General features: G+C 58.6%; 2 protein-coding genes across 8 annotated transcripts in view; both read left to right on the top strand.

The window, feature by feature from the left end:
- Positions 1–1428, top strand: part of Gtf2i (general transcription factor IIi) — an 88504-nt gene extending 87076 nt beyond the window's left edge. For all 7 annotated transcript variants that reach the window (XM_076839932.2, XM_076839936.2, XM_076839935.2 and 4 more), the window contains one exon: positions 406–1428. The gene's annotated coding sequence lies outside the window, so the exon portion shown is untranslated. The remainder of the gene's footprint in view (positions 1–405) is intronic.
- Positions 1429–7553: 6125 nt separating this feature from the next.
- On the top strand, positions 7554–19954 carry Ncf1 (neutrophil cytosolic factor 1). Its single transcript, XM_076840283.2, has 11 exons — positions 7554–7650; positions 12101–12181; positions 12569–12644; positions 12764–12929; positions 13880–13935; positions 15222–15344; positions 15658–15765; positions 16742–16859; positions 17950–18057; positions 18443–18588; positions 18842–19954. The coding sequence occupies exons 1-11, from the start codon at positions 7579–7581 to the stop codon at positions 18961–18963; spliced, it is 1176 nt and encodes a 391-aa protein (XP_076696398.2). The 5' UTR covers positions 7554–7578; the 3' UTR covers positions 18964–19954.
- The last annotated feature ends 1626 nt before the right edge of the window (positions 19955–21580 follow it).

Here is a 21580-nt window from a genome sequence, read left to right as displayed (position 1 = left end):
CGGTGGTTAAGTGCCCTTGGGTTTAATTCCTGATGCCAAAAAAAATATCAAAACAGTTTTTACAGAGTGTGGCGGAGCCTCACAAGTCCAGTTTTACTGTTCCAGGTGTAGATTAGACCAAGAGTCAGGAAAATGGGAGTCTGTCCTCCTGGACCCCTGAACCACCTGGGCTGTGGCTGGTTCTGATGTGCAGACCCTGACTGTGGCTTATTGGATCCAGCCACTTGATTGGAATTTGTCTTTTGTTGCCAATTCATAGACTTCAGGTCTCATGTCACCTCATAAGTGCATTTCAGTCCAAGTAATTGTAATCAAAAATTGCAGTTCTGTGTTCTAATATGTGTGAATGTGAAATTCCTTCTAATCAGGTTAACCTGTCTTCTTATTTGTTCTTTCTCATTTTAGCTTAAGGTGTCAGTGGTTGAGAAGAGCTTTTTGGACCTGTTACTGCCCCAAGCTGTGTAATATACTTGTATAACAGAAATACCTTCTATACAAACCTTTTTTTCTACTTTTAGATAGAAATGTCTACTTTTTCAGCAGTTCTGTGAATTGAATTAAAGAGCAGAGTGACTGTAGATTTGGAATGGCTGGTTTACTTTGGAATGTATATTAAGGATTTCAGCAATGCTGGGAACACGACAGGGAAATGACAGGGACGACTCTCAGCAGATGTTTGGACGTATCCAGCAGAGCCTTCGGCGTGGTGTGTATTTTCCAGTTGAGAGAAGATATCTCCTACGGGAACATCTCAGCTTCTGCAGCGAAGAAAATTCCTGTGATAGTCAGTTCTTTAGTTTTTCTATTGGAAGAATCATTTAAATGCTCCTTGTTCACCGCTGTCCTTGAAGGCCGAGTGAACAGTAGTCATCTGTATATTTGACTAGACCTTTTCCTAAGCTATCTATCATGGTTCCTGCGTTTTTATCATAATGAAGAGAACCACCGTGTGGACGCCTGACGGTCGGTGAGAGGCCTGGCGTGGGTGGATGGCCTGCAGATCCCTCTTCCACTTCTACGCTTCGTCCAAAGCGTAGCCTGGAAGTCAGGGTTGGATCTGAGCGCTCAGGCGAGCTGCGCCTCAGAATCTGTGGCATGGGCTGTCACCGTCTGTCATTTTCTAATTCTGCGTGGGACACTGAGGCACCAGTGGGCAGCAAGGCCAACAGTTGATTGATTCTGCACCCTTGCTATTCTGCGCCATACGTAGGAGAGTCCTGGTGTGTGGGGAGTTCACAGACAGTGGGTCTCGATGCCGGCTGTGGAGCTGGAGGCGGGGAGGCATAGCGCTCTCTTTACTTATCGCGATGTTCACATGGAGAATCATATACACGGTAGCAAAATAGGCATTTTTATGTGTTGCTTATATTTTACCTCAAATTAAATTGTAGATATAGGGTAATAAATAAAATCCATCCATGCCTTTCACTCACCCCCTCATTTCTTTCTGAGGTGTTTTCCTGAGTGTCTGGGAGCCCAGTGGGTGGGGTGGTGGCAGGTGATCTATGGATGAGGGTCAGGTTGGCGCTGCCCAGAGCCTGTGGTACCTGGTGGGTGGACACAGCTGACGCTCGTGTTCCTGAGGCCTCTGTCACGCCAGTCCTCCTCCAGTCTCCCAGTGCCAGCCATGGGGGAAGAAGCGTAGTTTAGGTAGATGTGCTCAGTTTCCTTTGTTTTGTTTTTGAGGCAGGGTCTCACTGTTGCCTCTGCTGGTCTTGAGATCACATGCTCTTCCTGCTCCAGCCTTCCAAGTGGTGGGGTTCCAGGTGGAGCCCCCTGCGTATTGAGCGCTTTGTAGGCCAGACCCCTCTCTGCAGAGGGAGCGGACTGCCAGCCGCATGGGGAGGCCAGCTGCTCTGGGAGGATCTCAGCTTCCTTTAACTTGGTCTTCCCTATGCCCAGCTCTGCCGCCCCACCCCACAGCAGGGCAGCCTCCCTGTGAGACCAGAGGTCTGCCCCTGTGTGCTTTATGCGCAGGTCCCCGTTAGGGTTTAGTGACAGATGTCTCCTGAGCCGTCTGCCCAGGCTCAGGCCGCTGCATCTTCAGGTGTGAGGAGCGCCTCCAACCTCCTGCATGTTCTGTGACCTGGACAGGCGTGGAGGGGCAGGCCTGCTCAGGTCCCTTCCCGGCCATCTGTGTGTCCCGGGGTGGCCACCTTACCAGGCTGCCCCTCAGCAGCAACACTTTGCTGGCTTTCTGTTTCCATAACAAAATACTGAAGATGATCAACTTGGAAGGAGAAAGGTTTATCTGGTGGTTCCAGAGGTTTCCGTCTGACCCAGTTAGTTGCTGCTGGTCAGGCCATGAGGCCGCACCTGGCAGGTGGGCTGGGGGAAGAAGCTGTCCTCGTGGACTCTGGGAAGCACAAGGGACAGGAAGAGGCAAGGGTCCCAGTATTCTCTAAAGGACACAGCCCCGGTGGCCAACTCCACTCTGGGGCCTCACCTCCTTAAGAACCCACCTCAACAGCACCATGGCCTTTGGGGGCACTTGCCCAAGCCACAGCACATGGCAGAGGGGCCAGGCCTGTTTAAGATGGTTACAGTGAAGCTGTGGCCTGCTTGGAACCCAGCAGCCCCCACAGAGGCCTGGCCCTCCTGTTGAGAAGGCCAATGGGAAGGAGGTGGGAGGGTGAGATTTGCCCATTACCCTTTAGGTCTGAATTTGAAAAATAACGTATCTGGGATCTGAGGTAGATCTGACCTGTTCCTGTTTGTGGGACAACGTGATTCTGTGGTAATTCAAGGCGGGATGGGCTGACCAGCCAGTGTGGTCAGGTGACTCGGGACCAAGGCTTTGGGACCCTTGCAGATCCCACTCCTGAAGCAGGTCTGTGTCCCTGGACGGTAGGAATTCAGTCCTGTCGGCTAAGTAGGGTAAATCTCACTGCCCCCAAGCCCTGGGGGAGAGCCACGCAGTGGGATAGGCGTGGCCAGGGTAGCGTCCACAAGAGGGACAAGCTCTGTCCTGGAGTGGCCTTTGCCTAGGGCCTTCAGGGCAGCCAGCCACTTGGCACCAGAAACAACAGCCCTTGCCCCCAGCCACAGCACACAGGCAGGCGTTGGCAGCTGGCACAGTGCGGGGTGCATCTTAAAAAACTGTCCTATGCAGTGAGGTCCAGGGCTCTGGAGGAAGCTGGCGCCCCACCCTACACAGGCCTGAGTCTGGGCCTGCACCAGCCTTGGGGCCCAGGTGGCACTCCTCCTCCATTCCCTCAGATGGAGGTGCTGGTTCTGGGCCTCCTCAGCTCCCACATCTGCCTCCTGCCCCAGAAGCCAGGTCTGTAGGGGAGGAAGACAGTGAGCCAGCCCCGGCCATGTCCACACGGCGACCAGCTCTGGCATTGGCTGAGTCTTAGTGGGCAGATGATTGTCTCCAAGTGTGCACCTCTGGACACTCAGGGTCCAGCACTCTCCCCCTGGAAGGGAGCCCCAGTTTCTGGACTTGTGGTGCATGCTTTGAAGATGTCACGTGCTCCCAGGGGAGGAGGGGACCCTGCAGGCATCTGTTTCTAGTGCGGATTCCGCTGCCCTGCTCCCTGATCCCCAGGGTTCGGCTCTGCTCCGGGTTTGACTCATGGCAGGTGCTGTGGGCCTAGCCAGCCGGCTCCTTCCCTCTGCACACTGGCCAAAACCAAGGGCTGTCTGACTGTGGTGCTCCCTCTGGGCCTGAGGCCGCTGTACTTTGCTGGTGGTTTGGTTTTGGGGAAGTTGGTGACACAACACCTGTTTATGAAGGTGCTTCCTGCCTCGCTGCTTGCAGAGGAAGAGGGTGGCGTTACAGCGTCTAGCGTTGCTGGGGCTTCCGCAGTGCAGTGGCGGTCCCCCTAGGAGCCAGGATCTAAGCTTGCCATAGGCAGGTTTCCAAAAGGTCCAGTTGGCAGGGCACCCTGGTGTGCGTCCCTCAAAGCCACATGTGCCCTGCGCCAGCTGCGCCCTGGGTCTCCCCAGGTAGTGACAGGCTGCATCCTGCCACTGCTGGCTCTGCACTCTTGGGGACAACCGCAGAAATGGCCAGCCCGCATTGGAGACTGGACTCTGAGGCTGGCTCACAGTAGCTCGCCCAGCCCCGGGTGGTGCTGAGCTGCTGGGCTGGCTGGGAGCGCGGGCCGCAGGGCAGTGAGGAGGGCAAGGGGAGCCAGGTTTTGGGCGGGGCAGCCTGGAGAGTCCCCATCTCTCCCACAGGTATTTCCAGAGGACAAAAGCGCATTGGGATAGGCGTGGCCAGGGCAGCCTCCAGACTATCTCCACCACCAGCCTGCCCTTTGACCCAGGAAGCCTGGGCAGAGCTGCCCCCACGGCAGGCGCTGCTGCCCCGCCGGGTGAACCTAAAACAGGCCCACGGCCTGCAGCAAGACCCCCTGACCCCTGGCCTGGAACTGCCCCTCCCCTTGCGTCCCTGCACCACAGAGGTAGCCCTGGCACCTCACCTTGCTTAGTCCTCACAGGAGCCCAGGAGGTGGGCACAGTAGTCAGTGCCCTTGTACAGTTGGCAAAACTGAGGCCCAGAGGGCTTAAGCAGACTGGCCAGGGACTGTCAGGACCAGCCTCACGGTCGGAGTGCTCACAGCCCAGCAGTCTGTCCTCCCCACAGGGCCTGTCGAGAGCCTTGGTCCCCCTCCCTCCAGTGCCCCTGAACAGAGACCCAAGGACACCGGGCGCTGCCCTAGAGAAGAGTCCCACACAGCAGGGTCAGTGGCGTGGCCTGAGCCTGTGTCCTCTGTGCAGTCGCCCAGTGTCCATCCCCCTCAGCAGAGCACGTCCCACACGATTGTGCTGAAGGGAAACTGGGGTCCCTGGGAGGCGGAGACCCTTTGAGTAACCTGTAGAAACCTTTTGCCCTTGCGACCTTGGCCCCACAGAGCCAGTGTCCTGGCCAAGCAGTTGGCTCCGGGGCCCCTCCTGCTGCTCTGGGCCTGTCTGGAACTGTTCTGTGGGCTGGCCAAGGGCTGTCACAGTGGCCTGACAGAGGATCAGGATGTCAAGCCCCTAAGAAGGGCACCAGAAGGGTCTTAGGCCTCAAAAGAACTGTCCCACCACAAAGATCACCTCCCCTGGCAGAAGATCCCAGAGGGCCCTGCTTGGGCCTGGTTTCTAGACGCGAAGCCCCTTTCCACACTGTCCACTGGCCCAGTCTCGGGGATTTCCTGGGTAAGGAAATGACCAGACCAGCCCATCTGGGGAAAGCCTGAGGGAGGCCAAGGTCCTCCCTGCCCCCCCTCCCGTCTGGCCTGGTGTGAGAAGCTCCCTCCTTCCTGCAGGCTGTCGGGGAGGGGGCTGTGGGGTTGGAGGATGGGCCAGGTTCCAGTCCCAGCTCTGCTTACCAGCTGGGCCACCTTGTGACCCCTCCCCCTTGCTTCTCCCATCTGTGAAGTGCCGCACTAAGGGTCCTGGAGAGAAGGCACCTGACCAGGAGTCCTTCCTGCTGGGGACTTGGGGAACTCGGGTATTGCTCATTGCCCAGGTGACAGCTCCCTGGATGTCTGTAGCAGTCATACACTGCTTAGCTAAACTGCAGTTTTCTACATATTTCACATTTTTTTAAATGACTTAATGTGGTGCAGGGGACGGAGCCCAGGGCCTCACGCGCTAGGTAAGTGCCCTGCCGCTGAGCCGCGTCCCAGCCCTATTTCACAATTTTTAAGTTTTTTAAAATTTTATCTCCTCCCTCACAAAAAAATCTGTATTCATCATCTCCTTCCCTATTTGTTCATCCCTCTTTGTGGGGCAGGGAAGGGGTTCACCCACTGTACTGGGGCCCGAGCCAGGGCCCGGCGTGTCCTCAGCACATACTGGACTACTGGACTACACCCCCAGCCTTCAGTTCCTTAAAAAAATAATAATAATCTGATCACCAAAGTGCTCCATCCATGCATTCACATGAATCCCATGTCACCCTGACACAAAGGGCGAGGGCCTGCTCACAGAGGTCACTACAAGGGCAAACGTTCTTGGCACTACCTGGCACAAGGCCAGGTCTCTGGAGGCTGCAGGAGGGTGGCAGCTGAGCTAGGCCTGGTGTCCCCAGGACCCAAAGGCCTGGCTGGGCAGTTACTCAAGAGTAGGAAGCCTGGGGAGGGGAAGGAAGTACTGAGGCCAGAGGCCACTTGCAGCAGTCCTGTGTCTAGGTCCTTCCAGGCCACCTGCGACGGGACCAGAGAGGATGTGGAGCTAAGGTGGCAGGAGGAAAGCCACCAGCCTAGGGTCTGCTCAATCTCCCATTTGTTTTCAACCTCTGTTTTTTGGGGGGGGCAGTAACCAGGGATTGAACCCAGGGGCACTGACCACGGAGCCACGTCCCCAGCCCTATTTTGCATTTTATTCAGAGACAGGGTTTCACCGAGCTGTTTAGGGCCTCGCTATTGCTGAGGCTGGCCTTGAACTCACATCCTCCTCCCTCGGCCTCCCCAGCCTCTGGGACTGCAGGCATGGGCCACCGAACCTGGCTGTTTTCAACCTCTTACAGAAGGACAGCCGTGACCTTACTCGAAGTTCAGACAATGAGTTCACTCAGGGAACCAGGATCCCTCAAGAAAGGGTGCATTGTCCAGCCCCTGCTGCTGTCCCCGCCCCAGAGCCAGCAGTCACCTGGCTCCCAGCACCTCAGGCTGGCCTAGGTGGTTTTCAGGCCAGGCCTTGAGTGCTACAGGAGGTGCCGTCGCCTCCCCACCCCCGCGTGCTCCAGGAAGCCGTCCTTCCATGTGGTGGGACCTGCCTACCCAGGTGCCAGGATCCCTGGCACACCCAGAGAGGGGACACAGGAAACTGCTCACAAGGACAGATTCCCTGATCAGAACTTGGGCTTCACTCAGAGCTGTGCCATACGCATCCCGGCTGTGATGGTTCCCGCATGCTCCTCAGGGGGCGTGTCTCACACGTGCACATGCACTCCAAGGAGAGCTCAGTCACTCAGCAGCAGGGCGTTATAGCCCGGATGCTGCAGGGCCCTCTGTGCGTAGGGTGGGACCAGAGCCCTTGACAGAGGGGCCAGGGCCTGCCCTCCAGGACGCACGCTCTCGCCAGCAGAGAAGTGAAGTTGGTGACACATCAAGATGGGCGCTGGGGACAACAGTTGAGCAGGAAGGTGGGGGGCGAAGCGTCCTGTTCTGTGTGACATTATCAAGAAAGGCCTCTCAGTGGGGGTGACATTGGCCAACGTGCAGGAAATGAGGATGGGGTCACAGATGTGGGAAGATGAAACCGGGTTGCCACAGTGCCAGGGCCCTGAGGTGGGATCAGTGGGTGTCCCACAGGAGACAGGCCCTGGGCTGGGCCACGTGGACACCAGGGCCACCTGTGGGCCTCCCTGGGAGGTGGGAGAGGTTGAGCCATCCTGCTGTGAGTGCCTGGCCCATGCCCTGTGGCTGCCCGTCTCTGTCCCCGTCCCCTTACCCCCCTGTCGGAACTTCAAAAAATTCCCTAGAAACTGAAAGAAGCAGCGAAGCCCTTCCTGCGCCACCCCCCCCCCACCCCGTCCCCACCCAGTGGGGACAGTCGCCACCAACTTCCTCTTTCCAGCACATTTAAGGCCCAGCCTGGGCGGCTCCTGGGGAGGCCAAACCCGCGCCGCTGCCAGCCATGGGGGACACCTTCATCCGCCACGTCGCCCTCCTGGGCTTCGAGAAGCGCTTTGTCCCCAGCCAGCACTACGTGAGTACCCTGCAGCACTGCACGTGGCCACTTGGTGGACGTGCCGTGGGGGACGGTGATGTCACCTCGCCACACAGGGGCCACCTGCACCAGTGAGGATGGGGTCTCAGGGTCTTGGGCTGGTGGCCATGGTCGGCCAGGTCGCGGTGGACGTGGGCTGTCCTGGCTGCAGTCACTCCTGCCCACCACTGCCCTGCGGCCTGGCACCCGGTGGCCCCCAGCCAGGCTGTCCCAGCTGCTCCTGGTGTCAGTTACATACAGTCTAACTCCTCAGGGCCACACCAACAGGGGGAGCAAAAATGTCCCCGTCCTGTCCAGACATGCCACCCTGTCACTGGATCCCCAAGCCCAGAGGAGCCAGGGAGGTCCCCTGCTTAGTAGATTGTGACACTTGTGTCAGTTTAGCACAGGGGCCAAGACCACGACTCTTCCTCCCGCACCCTCCTCCTCCCCCGCCTCTGAGTCAGATTATCTGAGTTATCTCGGGGTGGCCTGGAGGCTCCGGATTCCGTTGCCATGAACTCTAGGTGCCCCGTGTTACATGACTACGGTGGCCGCCAGCCAAAGTCAAGGAATCGGTGTTGACAGGCCCCAGTCCCCAGGCCACAGACTGCACGCAGGAGTCCTCGGCGTTACAGTGTCTTCAGGCTCAGCACGCCGTCTGTGACCAATCAGCCATCACCGTCTTCTTTAATCTGGATCATTCTTTTGGGGGGTGGGGGTGGGGACCAAACCCCGTGCATCGAGGTGGACACTCGGCCAGCGGAGCAGATCCCCCGAGCCTTCTTCACGGGTCTTTGTCCTTCTCAACTTTGGCACTTGGGAGAGGGCAGGCCAGGTGCTCTGTGGAATGTCCATCTGGGTTCATCAAATACCTCCATGAGATTTGGCCTGGGCAGGGACGTCTTGGAGGCCACTCCAGGCTCCTGCGACCTGGCAGGTGCCTGCAGTTTCAGCTGGTCCCACTTTTGCAGAAGGGACTTTTGGCTCTAGCTCTAGCTCTTGGGCTGTCTTCCAAGGTGATCTGTGGCCAAGCTTCTGTTTTCCCCTTTGTCATTGGTAGCCAACCTCTGGAGAGAGTGACGGAAATGACGGGACTGTCCTGTTCCCAAGGACCCTTGCCCAAACGACTGGAGCCCTCCTGAGAGTAATTTTATAAACCGCCATTCTGCCTGCACTTGACTGTCAAGATCTCCCTCCTCATTTGTTTGCTCACTTATGTCCATGTGGGCACCTGGGTTCCTGGTTCACCCAGTGGGTTACAACTACTTTCATTACTCAAGTCTCCTTTAGTCCTTTGGGATGGGTTCCAGGACCCCCAGGGGATACCTGCAATTTGGGGACAGTACAGAACCTGACGTGTCCTGTACGTATATACCTATGATATAAGGTTTGACATATAAATTAGGCTCAGTGAGAGATTAACACAATAATTAGTAACAAGATACAACAATTAGCCAGGCCGAGTGGGTGCAAGCCTGTAGTCCCAGCAACTCCAGAGGCTGAGACAGGAAGACCACAAGTTCAAGGCCAGTCTCAGCAATTTAGCAAGAGCCTCTCTCAAAAAAAAAAGCCAGTCATGGGGGCGCTGCGGACATCGTGTGTGTGTGTGTGTGTGTGTGTGTGTGTGTGTGTGTGTGTGTTACACAATTTTTGCTTTTTTTTGGTACTGGGGATTGAACCTAGGGGTGCCTAATCGCTGAGCCACATCCCCAGCCTCCTTTTTTTATATTTTATTTAGAGACAGGGTCTTGCTGAGTTACTTAGGTCCTCACTAAATGAAAGTTGCCATTTCAACCATCTTTAAGGGCACAGCTCCCAGGGTTGAGCGCACTCTCTTGTTCCCCCTCCCCCGGGGCCACCACCCGTCTGCAGAAGCTTTCATTATCTCAGGTTGAACCTCCACACAGTAAAGAGCACCTCCTGGTGTCCCCCTCTGGCCCCACAGCCACCACCTACAGCTTGCTGCCTGCCTTTGGCCACCGTTAGGAACCTGGCGTGAGCGGAAGTGTGCCGTCCTGACCTCCAGCGCCTGGCTGCCTCCTTCGCATGCCGGCCCCCGGGTCCATCTGCTTTGTGACATGGGTCAGAATTTCCTTTCTTTTCATGGTCGAATAACTTTCCATTATGTGCATGGACCACATTTTGTTTACCCACATACGTATTTTAGACATTTGGGTCCCTTCTATTTCCCTGCTGTTGACATATGAAAGTTCGTGTGCAAATACCCATTGAAGCTGGGTTCAGGGTCGTACTGCCGTGCACCTGTGGTCCCAGCTGCTTGGAGACTGAGGCAGGAGGATTGCTTTTTGGAGTCCAGGAGTCCAAGACCAAGCCCGGAGCCTGGGCAACACAGCCAGACCCTGCTCAAAAATCAATAACAACAGGGGCTGGGGCTCAGGGGTTGAACACCCCAGGTTCAATCCCTGGTATCAAAACACACACACACACACACACACACACACACACACACACTAGTGAATACTTTCCTGTACTGGCTTTATCATCCTGTGTCTTACACTTTTTTTTCCTTTTTGGTGCCTGGGGATGGAGCCCAGGGCCTCCTGAGGGCTGAACCAGGGCTCCACACCTGAGTGACGTCCCACTCCTGTCTGTTCATTTTATTTTTGGTGCAATTCAAAGCACATCGCAAACACTGTCGGCTTTGTCCTGGATCCCTCAGCACGTCATTAACTACCGCTCAGTATTCTAGTTTTTCCTGTTTTGATCCCAAATTTACATCAAGTGAAATCCACCAATCTCCAAGGTGCCTCTGCTGGGTTTGGAGGGGGCTGGTCTCTGTGTGACCCAAACTGCATCCGGGTCCAGAAGGTGCTTCACTCCCCATCTCTCCCCACCCCAGCGGCCATCCCTGTCCTTACTTCCTGCCCCTCCCGGCAGCCCTGCTGATGCAGGACGTCCTGGATGTGGGTTCAGACAGCGGTGGCCTTTCGTGCCTGGCACGGCGACTTGCAGACCCCACTGCGCTGCGACACGCATCAGTGATTTGCTCCTTGCACGCTGAAGAATGTCCTCCTAACGTTTTGCAGAGTTGTGTTTTCATACTGAATTGTTTTGTGAATGGTTTTATGGAGCTGTAACTCACAGGCCACCCAATCCAAAGGTTTCAAGTGTGTTTGCAGTTGTGCAGTCGTTGCCCAAGTCAACTTGAAACCTCTCCGCCACACCTCCGCCCAGAAGAGTCTGCACCTGTGGGCAGCCACTCCCTCCATCGAAGCCCCAGTCACCACACGCCTCTCCTGTCTGTCTCTCTGGATCTGTCTGGTCTGGACATTTTGTAGGAATGCAGTTGTACCTCATCTTACTGAGTTCTTCCATGGCTGGGGCACACCCCTTTTTGTTCCCAACTTTGTGTGACACCCACACCAGCTTTAGGGGTGAGGGCCTACTTTTCTCTCTAATTTATACGACGAGATGAGGAATCTGAATTAATGTCAGAGACACTGTATCTGTTCATTTGTCATTACTAGAACAAAATGCCTGAGGCTGGGTAGTTAGGAAGAAGAGGGATTAGCTGAGCTCTCAGGTGAGGAGGCTGAAAGTCCAAACATCTTGGCGTCAGCTCTGGGGAGGGTGTCATGGCGGATGGCATCACAGTGGTTGCAGCACAAGAGAGAGGAGAGAGGTCATATGGCAGGACAAGAAGCCGGAGAGCTACCTCAGTCTTACAAGAGCTGATCAAAAGGTTCCACAAGAACCATCTTCATCCTTTCCCAGTGCCTAAGCCCTCCTACGAGCCTCCACCTCTTAAGGGTCCCACCAGCTCCTGACACCCTCACACTGGGGACTAAGCTCCCAACGATTGAGCCCTCAGGGACAGGCCACAGCCAAACCCCAGTGGGAGCTGCCTTCTTGCCTCACGTGTCAGTAGCTTCTCGTCACTGTGACCAAGGAGGAAAGGTTTATTTGGGGCTCCTGGTTTCGGAGGTTCGGTCCCCAATTGGCGGACGCCATGACCCCCGTCCCGGGGTGAGGCAGGCCATCGTGGCAGAAGGGCACGGCAGAGGCAGAGCTAAGCCGCTGCGCTCCTGGCGCTGGGAAGCAGGGCGGAAACCCAAGAGAGCCAGGGACAGGACATGGTCCCCAGGGGCATGGCCCAGGGACCGCTCCCAGGCGTTCCCACCAAAGGGGGACCCCATCCAGCTGTCAGGGGGCAGTCCACCGAGGACGTCAGGGCCCTCGTGATCCAATTGCCCCACCCCAGGACAGCGCTGCATGGGGACCAAGCCTTCTGCCTGAGATTTGGGGAAATATTCTGGAACATTCCTGGTCCCAGCGCTGGAGAGTGACACTCCTCTGTCCACGAGGCTGTGCTTCTGTGGCCCAGGCCCCCCAGGGCGCCCACACCCCAACCTTCAACTTCCTCAGTGGCTCATGGCAGCCCCATCCGGGAGGCTGAGTGAGGTGACTGTCCCCGTGGTCCCCGCAGGTGTACATGTTCCTGGTGAAGTGGCAGGACCTGTCCGAGAAGGTGGTGTACCGGCGCTTCACCGAGATCTACGAGTTCCACGTGAGTGTGGGGTGGGCAGGGGACACCAGCCCACGCGGCTCTGTCCTTGGGAGGGGCCCACCCGCTGTCCTGGGGAACCTCAGAACCCAGGTCCCCGGCCCACAGTTTAGGCCAAGCTATTTATCTTCGAAGAAGTGTTAGCCACCGCGTGTCCCCACTGCTGGGAGCGCTCACAGCACGGCCGGGTGGGTGGGAGAGAGAAGGAGGGAGGTGGAGGCCGCGCGGCCGGGTGCCCTGACCGGGGCCAGCACAGACGGGGGTGGAGGGGAAAGGATTCCCTGGTGACCTGGGTGAGGGCCGGCGAGGAGGAGGGATCCAGGCCTGGACATCCCTGGCCCGAGGGGTCCGAGGGGGCCAGGTCCTCGGCATCTTCCCTCCTTCTTCTAGAAATTGTTAAAAGAAATGTTCCCCATCGAGGCCGGAGAGATCAACCCCGAGAGCAGGATCATCCCCCACCTCCCAGGTGAGGGTGCTGGGCCACCGCCAGGCCCCTGCCCCCCTCCACGGTCCCTGCCTGCACTCCCCTTGGACTAGACCTTGTGGGTGTGCTCACGCCTTTGGTCCCTCGTCCCCTCCGGCCAGCTCCCAGGTGGTTTGATGGCCAGCGGGCGGCAGAGAGCCGCCAGGGCACGCTGACCGAGTACTGCAATGCGCTCATGGGGCTGCCCGCCAAGATCTCCCGCTGCCCACACCTCCTGGACTTCTTCAAGGTGCGCCCGGAGGACCTCAAGCTCCCCTCGGACAGCCAGTAAGTGGCCGCCTCCGCCCACCAGGCAGGAGCGGGAAGGTGGGAGTGGGCCTGGAGGGCAGTGGGGTCTGCCCCATTTTACAGACCAGAAGCCCCAAGCTCAGAGAGGGCAAGTGACCTGCCCCAGTCACACAGCTGGAAAGGAGGAGGCAGGTGCCAACCCAGGTGGCGTCATCTGGCCCAGGAGACAAAGCCACACGTCCACCTGGACTCCTCTGAGCCCCTGGTGCTGAGGGAAGCCCAAAGTCCTGGGTCTCGTCCTGACCCTGTGGCCTTCTGCCTGTGGACCAGGAGTGGCCCCTCCGCCCTCTGAATGCATCTGTGATGGGGGGTGAGGACGGAGGGATGGGTGTCATGCCAGGTGCAGTGTCCTTCAGGGACGCGGGGTGCTGAGCGGGTCTTGGGCTCCTGTACCCAGGCCCTGCATGGAGCCACCTGGGAGGCTGAGTGAGTTCCAAGCAGCCGGGGCAAGGGGCCTCTCTCAGTTCCTCTCTGATCACCAAACTCAGGGCCGGGCCTGGAGGACAGGTCTGTCCCTAAGGGGAGGCAGAGCCTGATGGCACCGCCCCAGACTTGAACTTGCCGCCTGGTCCTACGGAGGGTAGCTCCAAGGCGGGAGGAGGTGGTAGGAACGAGGAGGCTCTTGAGGTCCCAGGGAAGGAGCACCCGCAGCCACCAGTGTGTGGGGTCACCCAGCCGGGAGCGGAGGGCCTCTGCCTCCCGGGGGCTGCGGGGGGCTGCCAGCCCTCTGCGCGCCCCTCCCTTGGGCTGACCCAGCAGAAGCCCTGGTGGTTCCCCAAGGCCTCCCTCCCGGATTAGCCTCTACTGTTCCCTGCGTTGACAATTCCCCTCATTTCTTAGCTCCTGGGAAGTCCTCCTGCAGGTCTGCCCAGAGTCTTCCCTTCACCAGTGGGAGGCCCAGGGTCTGACCCAGGCTGTTCTCTTCTTAGGGTGAAGAAGCCAGAGACATACCTGATGCCCAAAGATGGCAAGAGTAACGCGGCAGGTGAGAGGGCGGGTCGGGAGCAGGGTACTGGGTACTGCCCACGTGGTCAGGGACCCAGAGCTTGGGGCCGGCAGGGGAGACAGCAGCTGGGGAGAGCGGGCTGTGCGGGCTCCTGTTGTCCCACAGAAGAGTTGGGTCTCCGGGGGACACTGTGCGGGTGGTGGTGTGTCTCCACCCCGTGGCTGCAGAGCCCCGCACAGCCCCTGCTCCCAGCAGCCTGGGGGACACGTGTGACTGAGTGAATGAACAGGTGTTGGGAGCCAAAGTGACCTTCACGGGTGACACAAGGGTGTGACTGTTTCTAGTCTGGATTGTCCAATGGGGGTGGGGGAGGGGTGGCAGTGCGGGGGTGGCCGAGGCAGGGGGCGCATGTGACCTCGGGGGTTCAAGGGCAGCCTGGGCAATGTGATGAGATCCCGTCTTGAAAGAAAGAAAGAGAAAAGAATACCAGCCAGGTCACCACCTCTGTAGGGACAGGAGGTGGGAACGGCTGTGCCATTGAGTCTGACGTGACTTCAGCCTCCTGCCCAGGCCACCCATCCGTGCAGGGGGACTTGGGCTCCCCAGCGTGGCCCGGGCAGCTCAGCAGCAGACGTCCTCAGCCGAGCGAGGCCTCCATGAGGCCCGGAGACCAGTGGTGCCTGTTGTCTGAGACACGAGGCACCGTGGCCTGAGGGATGTGCACAGCAGGAGTGGACTTTCTCCCGGTTCCCAGGCTGGAGGCCCAGGGTCAAGGGGCCAGCAGGCTGGTCTCCTGGGGGCTCTGCATAGCTTGCTGGCCCCCTCCGGCCTTCTCTGGACTCCCTACACATCCGGGTGTCTTTCCTTGCGAGGATGCAGGTGGACTGCGGCAGGTCCACCCTGTGGCCTCATTTTAGCTTGGCCCCATGTCCACATACTGTCGCATTCTGAGGCCCAGGGTTAGAATTTGGGGGAGGACTGAGCTCATAGCAAGCAGCAGCGGGGGCAGCGTCTGGGGCTGGCTGATGTGGGGACTGAAGTCCCTCCAGAGGCACCTGACCTGCAAGGTCCCGGGGACCCCAGCGGATCCTGGTTCATGCTGGAGAAGGCCACTGGGGGCCACCTCCAGCAGCTGAGAAGGGCCCCGGGGGATGGGCCAGTGTTGGGAAGGCGGGTCCCTGGGTGACGCAGGGCTGCCAGGCTCTCTGCCCACCTCCACCCACCGGGCAGCCTGGCATTGCGGGGTGGGGGGCGGACAGTGCGGCCCTGGTGACCTGTGCGGAGGACACCTTCCCTGCTCCTCACCCCGCCCTCCCCTGCCCCAGATATCACGGGCCCCATCATCCTGCAGACGTACCGGGCCATCGCCGACCACGGGAAGAACTCGGCCTCGGAGATGGCCGTGGCCACAGGGGACATCGTGGAGGTGGTGGAGAAGATCGAGAGCGGTCAGCTCCCCACCCTGCTGCAGGCCTCAGGCCCCGCAGCCACCATCCCACCAAGGCCAGGCAGCCTGGGGCCCCCGGGCCTGGCCCACAGGCAGGGGCCATGTCCATGCGCGAGTTCCATGGGGGGCCACGGGGGCCGTATATGGGGGACACAGCTCATTTGAAGGGGGCTCGGCGCTGTGACGCGGAGCCTGTGGGCGTGGAGGTGACACTGTGGGATCTGTGCACTGGGTGTCTGTGGGTCTGTGTCCTCACTCTGATGGCTGAGGCAGGCTGCGTCCCCACCTCTTACCTCCCCATGTCCCCGGCACAGGCTGGTGGTTCTGCCAAATGAAGGCCAAGCGTGGCTGGGTGCCAGCGTCCTTCCTGGAGCCCCTGGACAGTCCCGATGAGGCAGAGGACCCAGAGCCCAACTATGCAGGTGACCCCGCCCTGCCAGGCCAAGGGACTGCTGGAGGAAGGGCCCGGGATGTGCAGAGGCCAGGGTGACTGCTTTGGGTTTGGGCCCAATTGCCAGGTGGGCAGAGGCAGAGGCCCATCCTCTGGCTCGGGGCCTTGTGGATCATGGTGTCCTTGGTCGAGACAGGGAACCTGGGAGGAGGTCAGCCAGGGTCACAGTGTGGCCGCCTGGGGCTGGCCCAGCAGGAAGTCCTGGGGCTTGGGGAGGAGAGCTGCCTGCAGATGGTGCCACCGCTGCCCAGAAGTGGAACCGGGAAGCCCAGGGCTGATGGGGCCGGCAGGGGGCTTGGAGGAGCCAGGATGTTTGATCATGTTTTAAAGCCCAGGAAGCTCACCATCTGATGGTGGGTGGGGGTGATTTATGGCTCCTCGGTAAAAACTAGAAAAGGGCTGGGCGCAGTGGTGCTAGCCTGTAATCCCAGCAGCTCCAGAGGCTGAGGCAGGAGGATCGCAAGTTCAAAGCCAGCCTCAGCAACTCAGTGAGACCCTGTCTCTAAATACTGGGGATGGGGCTCAGTGGTCGAGTGCCCCTGGGTTCAATCCCTGGTACTACCCCCCCCAAAAAAAAAAAAAAAAAAAAAACCCAATGCCTAGCAAAGGCCTGTCGGCCTCAGGTGCCAACCCTGGGCCAGCACTGCGTGGTTCTGAGTGCCACGGGCATGGGTGCTCCCCTACCCACTTTTCACATCTGGGTGCCTGGCCAGGCCTTGGTAGCTATGAGACTCCTCATCTCTGGTGCGGGTGGTAGTGGGTGGGAGGCAATTCACTGGGCATAGTGGGCAGAGGGTTGAAGGCCAGAGTGGACCCCAGCAGTGGGTGGCAGGAGGCACCTGCAGAGGGAGACCAAGAAGGAGCAGGGTGTAGGAGTGAGGACAGGGATGGTGATCCTCATGCTGGGCGGACCTCACATCATGTCCTGTGGCCCTGTCACCCACCAGGTGAGCCCTACGTCACCATCAAAGCCTACACTGCTGTAGAGGAGGACGAGATGTCTCTGTCCCAGGGGGAAACCATTGAGGTCATTCATAAGCTCCTGGACGGCTGGTGGGTGGTCAGGTAGGAGAGCACCTCCCCACTGCAGTGCCTACCTGAGTCAGCACTGGCCTGGGCAGAAACTGCCTGGGCTCTGAGCTGGCTTGGCTGAGTGACTCTGGGTGAGCCACTACCCCTCTCTGGGCTATTTTCATCACAGTAGCCGGGGCTGGGAGATGAGCTCATCCTGCCTGTCCTGTGGGGTTCACTGTACTGGTCCAAAGGGGTATGCGTCCCTTTGTGACTTAGGGTCTCTTCCTGGCCGATCCACCAGTTTTGTCACGTGTGACAAAGGCACAGGTGACCAAGTCATTCCTCTTGCTTTGAAGACTTTCATTAGATTCCTCTCCAGGCTTTTTCTAAGGAATGTCAATAGTATTTTTTTCTGGTTCTGAGGAAAACAGACTCTCTGGAGCCAGGGGGCCTCCCAGAGCCTGTGTTTTCAGAGCCCTGGGCCACCTGGGCTCAAGGCTGTGGTCACAACACACATCCGAGCCTGGCCCTGGGCTGGGGGCTGGTTTTGAGGCAGCATTTCTCCAGTTAACACCCCAGCTCGCACCCCAAGAATCTTCCTGTGAGTCTCTCCCCATCAAGAAGGTTAGGCTTCGCCTGGGTCTTCTGTGCTGTGCAGAGTTTTGCTTTCACTCCCAAATCCAGTATTGGGGGTGGAGAGGAAGCCCTGCCAGGAACCTGCAGGAACAGCTGGATAGTCCTATGGGGAGAAGCAGGAAAGCCGAGATCCCGCCTCACACGATCACGTTCATTTTGAACGGATCACAGGTTTTCACCCAGGGTAAAACCTAAAAGCTGTTTGGAAGAAGGCAGAGAAGAATATGACTTTCATAGGACACAAAAGGCCATCACCACAAAAGGAAACGCTGACCATACAATTCTGCAGATGTCCTATAGCAAGCGCCAGGCCCTTGTGGGACCAGCACCCTCCACCTAACGTCCTTCCCCTTCCTCGTTGGAAGAAGAGCTGGGGGGGGGGGGGGCTGCGCGGGGCGGGTGGGGAAACGGGAGGGGGGGGGTCCTGGGTTGCCCGCAGCCTCCTAACCCGCCTTCCCGGAGCCCCCCACTTCTGCCAGGGCCTCAAGGGCTGCCTCTGTTGCAGGAAGGAGGATGTCACTGGCTACTTCCCGTCCATGTACCTGCAGAAGTCGGGACAGGACCCGGCCCAGGCCCAGCGCCAGATCAAGGGCCGAGGGGCGCCGCCCCGCAGGTGTGCGAGGATCGTGGGGCTGGGCGCGGCAGGCACGGGGAGGGCCGCGGGGACGTGAGGTAGAGGCGACGTCGCTGATGTTCAGTGGCCTTAGGGGTGGTCGGTGAACACGGGGAAGGGGAAGGCCAGCAAGGTGCGTGGAAGGTGGCCTGGGCTCTGCAGCGGGTCAGGGATAAGTGTTCATGACCCAGGCAGGTGCATGTCTCCGCCCGGGCCGTGCAGGACCTCCAGGCGCTCCCCGCTCCCTCCAGCCAGTCTTTGGACCCCGGGGCGGGGAGAGTCTTTGGACCCCGGGGCGGGGAGGTGCCCACTAGGTGTCCCTAGCAGCAGGGACGCCGGCGCGGCGGGGCCAGCGTTCTGACGACGCCCCTTCCTGCTGGGCCAGGTCGACCATCCGCAACGCGCACAGTATCCACCAGCGGTCGCGGAAGCGCCTCAGCCAGGACGCCTATCGCCGCAACAGCGTCCGTTTCCTGCAGCAGCGTCGCCGCCTGGCGCAGCCAGGGCCGCAGAGTGCAGGGAGCCCTCGGGGTGAGTGCGGGGCGGCGCGGGGCAGGGCGAGCCATGGGCGGGGCAAGACGGGGCGGGGCTAGAGGGCGGAGCGAGCTCTACAGGACAGGCGGGACCACGGACTAGAGGCGTGGCCCGAGGGCGCGATAGCCGGGGTGACCCAGCGGGCGGAGCCAAATGGAGTGTGAGGGCGAGAAGGCGGGAGCGGAGGGCGGGCGGAGCCAAGGGCTGGGAGGCGGGCGGGGCCTCTGACCCGCCGGTGGTCCTCCTGCAGGGGAGAATCCGCAGAGTCAGCGTGCGAAGCCGCAGCCCGCGGTGCCCCCGCGACCCAGCGCCGACCTCATCCTGCACCGCTGCAGCGAGAGCACCAAGAGGAAGCTGGCGTCCGCCGTCTGAGGCGGAGCAGCCATCCCCATACCCAGTGTGTGTACATAGCCTGGTGTCTGCCGGGGCAGCCCCGCCCCCTCCCCACGTGGCTGTCCGCCATCCTACATGAATGTTGCTTAGAGCGGACCGTGGCTCCGAAGAGATAGGCTCCGCCCCAAGGGTGTTTCTAGGATGAGGAGAGGGGGGCAGTGAGCTCTGCTGGGTGGAAGTTTCAAGAGCCAAGGGCCCATTGCCTTGGCCTTGGCCAAGAACAGGTCTGCAGAAGGCCAAATGCAAGAGGAACCCCGAGTCCCTCGCTGATCTTTTGCCTGTACAGAAACCTCCCGCTCTGACTTTAGTCACACGCAGAACAGTCCTGAAGGTGGGTGGATGCAGCGCCGCCTCGAGATAGGATAAGGGTTGCAGTTCAGGGTGAAGTGTGCCTATGGACCCGGGACAAAAAAAAAAAAAAAAAAAATGATGATTTAGGAATGGAGGCTCCTCTGATGATTCCCTGAGACCGGCCCCAGTTAGGAGGGTGAAATGGAAAGCTAAATTCATTAATGAACACGGCCTCACCACTTCCCCAAGCACTGCTGCTGGCCCACGGCCTCCAGATCTCTCCTGGTGGGTCCTTCCCCAAAATGCAAAGCCACCGTGGAGCCGAGTGGAGTTGCAAATCTTGCAGAAGATTCTCTTGTCCAGAGGCCATGGGGTGTGTGAAGAGCTGCTCCTCCTACATGGGCAGTGGCTAGTTAAGGAGGGGCAAAGCTGGTCCCTGTGGAGATAAGCCTGCACGAAGGACAAATCTTTCTGGAATCATTTGACCATCAAAGGATTGACAGAGGCCTTGGGAAAGCCACTGGAGCCCCTACCTGGTTAGGAATTTTGCATATCTTATTTGCTGGGACAGTCTGGCTTCAATCACTATCACAGGCACTGTGGGAGATCCGACAGCAGCCCCAACCCTGCTTGTTCAGTCGCTCTTATCTTTTTATTAAATATATCTTACTTATTTTCATCCTTTCTAAGTTTCATATTAGACCCCCTAAGTTGAAATCCTGATCAAACATTGACCTCATCTCTTTGGTACTTCTGGCCCCCTCCAAGTGACATGTCAGCAGTAGTGTTCTGTGTGGGGTGGTCAGGGAGTCACCCGAAGGCCCGCACCTGCAATCCTGTAAGGGCCTGCTCCTGTCGGGCCTGCACTGTCTGTCGGCCAACAATTTCCTCAAAGCTGAATGTAGTGCTGGCTCATTTCAGCATCTCTAGTTCTGAGAACAACCTGGCAGGTGGGTATTTTATAGATGAGGGAACTGAAGCTGGGAAATGCAGGCGAGTCAGGCCTTGTGGTGGACACTGGGCTAGGGAAGCTGGGGGAGGTACACACAGCTGGGGGAGGTGGCCTGGCCCTCATGGCCCTCTGAAGACCCCTAGTCCTGGGGCCTGTGTTGGAGGTGTGACTAGCTCTTTTCTCTGCCCATCCCCGGATGGGAGGGCAGGGCTTTGAAACAGCCAGCACAGGTCATCCTGGGAACTGACAGAGACTATCAAATCCAGGCCCCAGGTCCTAGGCTGGGCCCCCCTCTCCATCTCCCTGACCCTGTCACTCCAAAGCTCCCATTTGGAGACACCCATCACCATGGCTACTGAAAACCACTCTCCTTCTGTTGCTTCCTTGGTTTAGTCACATGAGTGACAGACATTGCTGGTCAACAGCCACTGTATCCCAAACCAGGCTCGTCCCAACTCACTCCAGGGTAAAGAGGGAATCTGGGGCTTGGGCAGCCCCTTGACTGGGTTAACACAAGACACTTAGGCAGAGCCTGCCATTCCCGCTCTGTCCTCTGATGGGCTCACCACCAGGGAGCCACACAGAAGACGAGGAGGAGCTCAGAGGCTGCAGGACAGACACTCGCTGGGTCTCCATGTCTGGCTCAGTGGCTGCGTGGAAATGAAGAACATAGACTCGGGCCTCACTGGGACTTAGATTTGAATCCTGATGACTCCCTCAGGGCTGTGTGACCTTGGCAAGCCGTTCAACCACTCTCAGCCTCTTGCCCGTCCATAAAAATGAGGGTTGGTTGATCTTTCCCTGCCTCAGCCCTCACCCCTGATCCAGGGTTAACATCTGCTCAGCTGCACAGGAGCTGGGCCTCCCACTGGCCCCCAGTAGAGACCAGTCCTTCCTGCATTCGTTCCCCAGGAAGTCAGCCTCTGGGCCTGCACACCCAGTCACACCCTGTGTCAGTTGTGGAAGAGGAAGAGCCGGGTGGGACCATTTTCCCCGGAGGACAGGCACTGAGTTCCATTGTCAGCAGGTACAGTGTGGGGCCTGGTCTCTCCTTCCAGCTCCTGCCTTGTCTCTGTCAAAGCCGGATCTGCACAGCTTCCCCAGGCAGCAGTCAGGCTGGGGGCCCCCCTTACTCAAGTGCCTTCCTCCAGATCTGGAGAGTTCTGAGTTTGGGGTCGCTAATTCCAGTGATTAATAGAGACTCTGGACACAGATGCACGCCTACCTATCTACCTGACTGACTTCGATGGTCAACGCCAGGAGGAAAGTGCTGTAAAGGAAAGGTGGTCACCCGGTTAACAGATGGACCCGGAGGATCGTGGAGAGCTGGATAAAATGCTACCCCAATGTTCA

Source organism: Callospermophilus lateralis, chromosome 19 (genome assembly GCF_048772815.1).
Source record: "Callospermophilus lateralis isolate mCalLat2 chromosome 19, mCalLat2.hap1, whole genome shotgun sequence".
Classification (NCBI taxonomy): Eukaryota; Metazoa; Chordata; class Mammalia; order Rodentia; family Sciuridae; genus Callospermophilus; species Callospermophilus lateralis.
This window is presented reverse-complemented; position numbering and strand designations above follow the sequence as displayed.

Bases quoted from the DNA above. Each gene is read 5' to 3' on its own strand.
- Ncf1 (XM_076840283.2), top strand. From the start codon at position 7,579: ATGGGGGACACCTTCATCCGCCACGTCGCCCTCCTGGGCTTCGAGAAG. The intron at 15,345-15,657 runs GTCAGCTCCCCA...TCCCCGGCACAG, and splicing joins GGTGGAGAAGATCGAGAGCG to GCTGGTGGTTCTGCCAAATG. The intron at 15,766-16,741 runs GTGACCCCGCCC...GTCACCCACCAG, and splicing joins CCCAGAGCCCAACTATGCAG to GTGAGCCCTACGTCACCATC.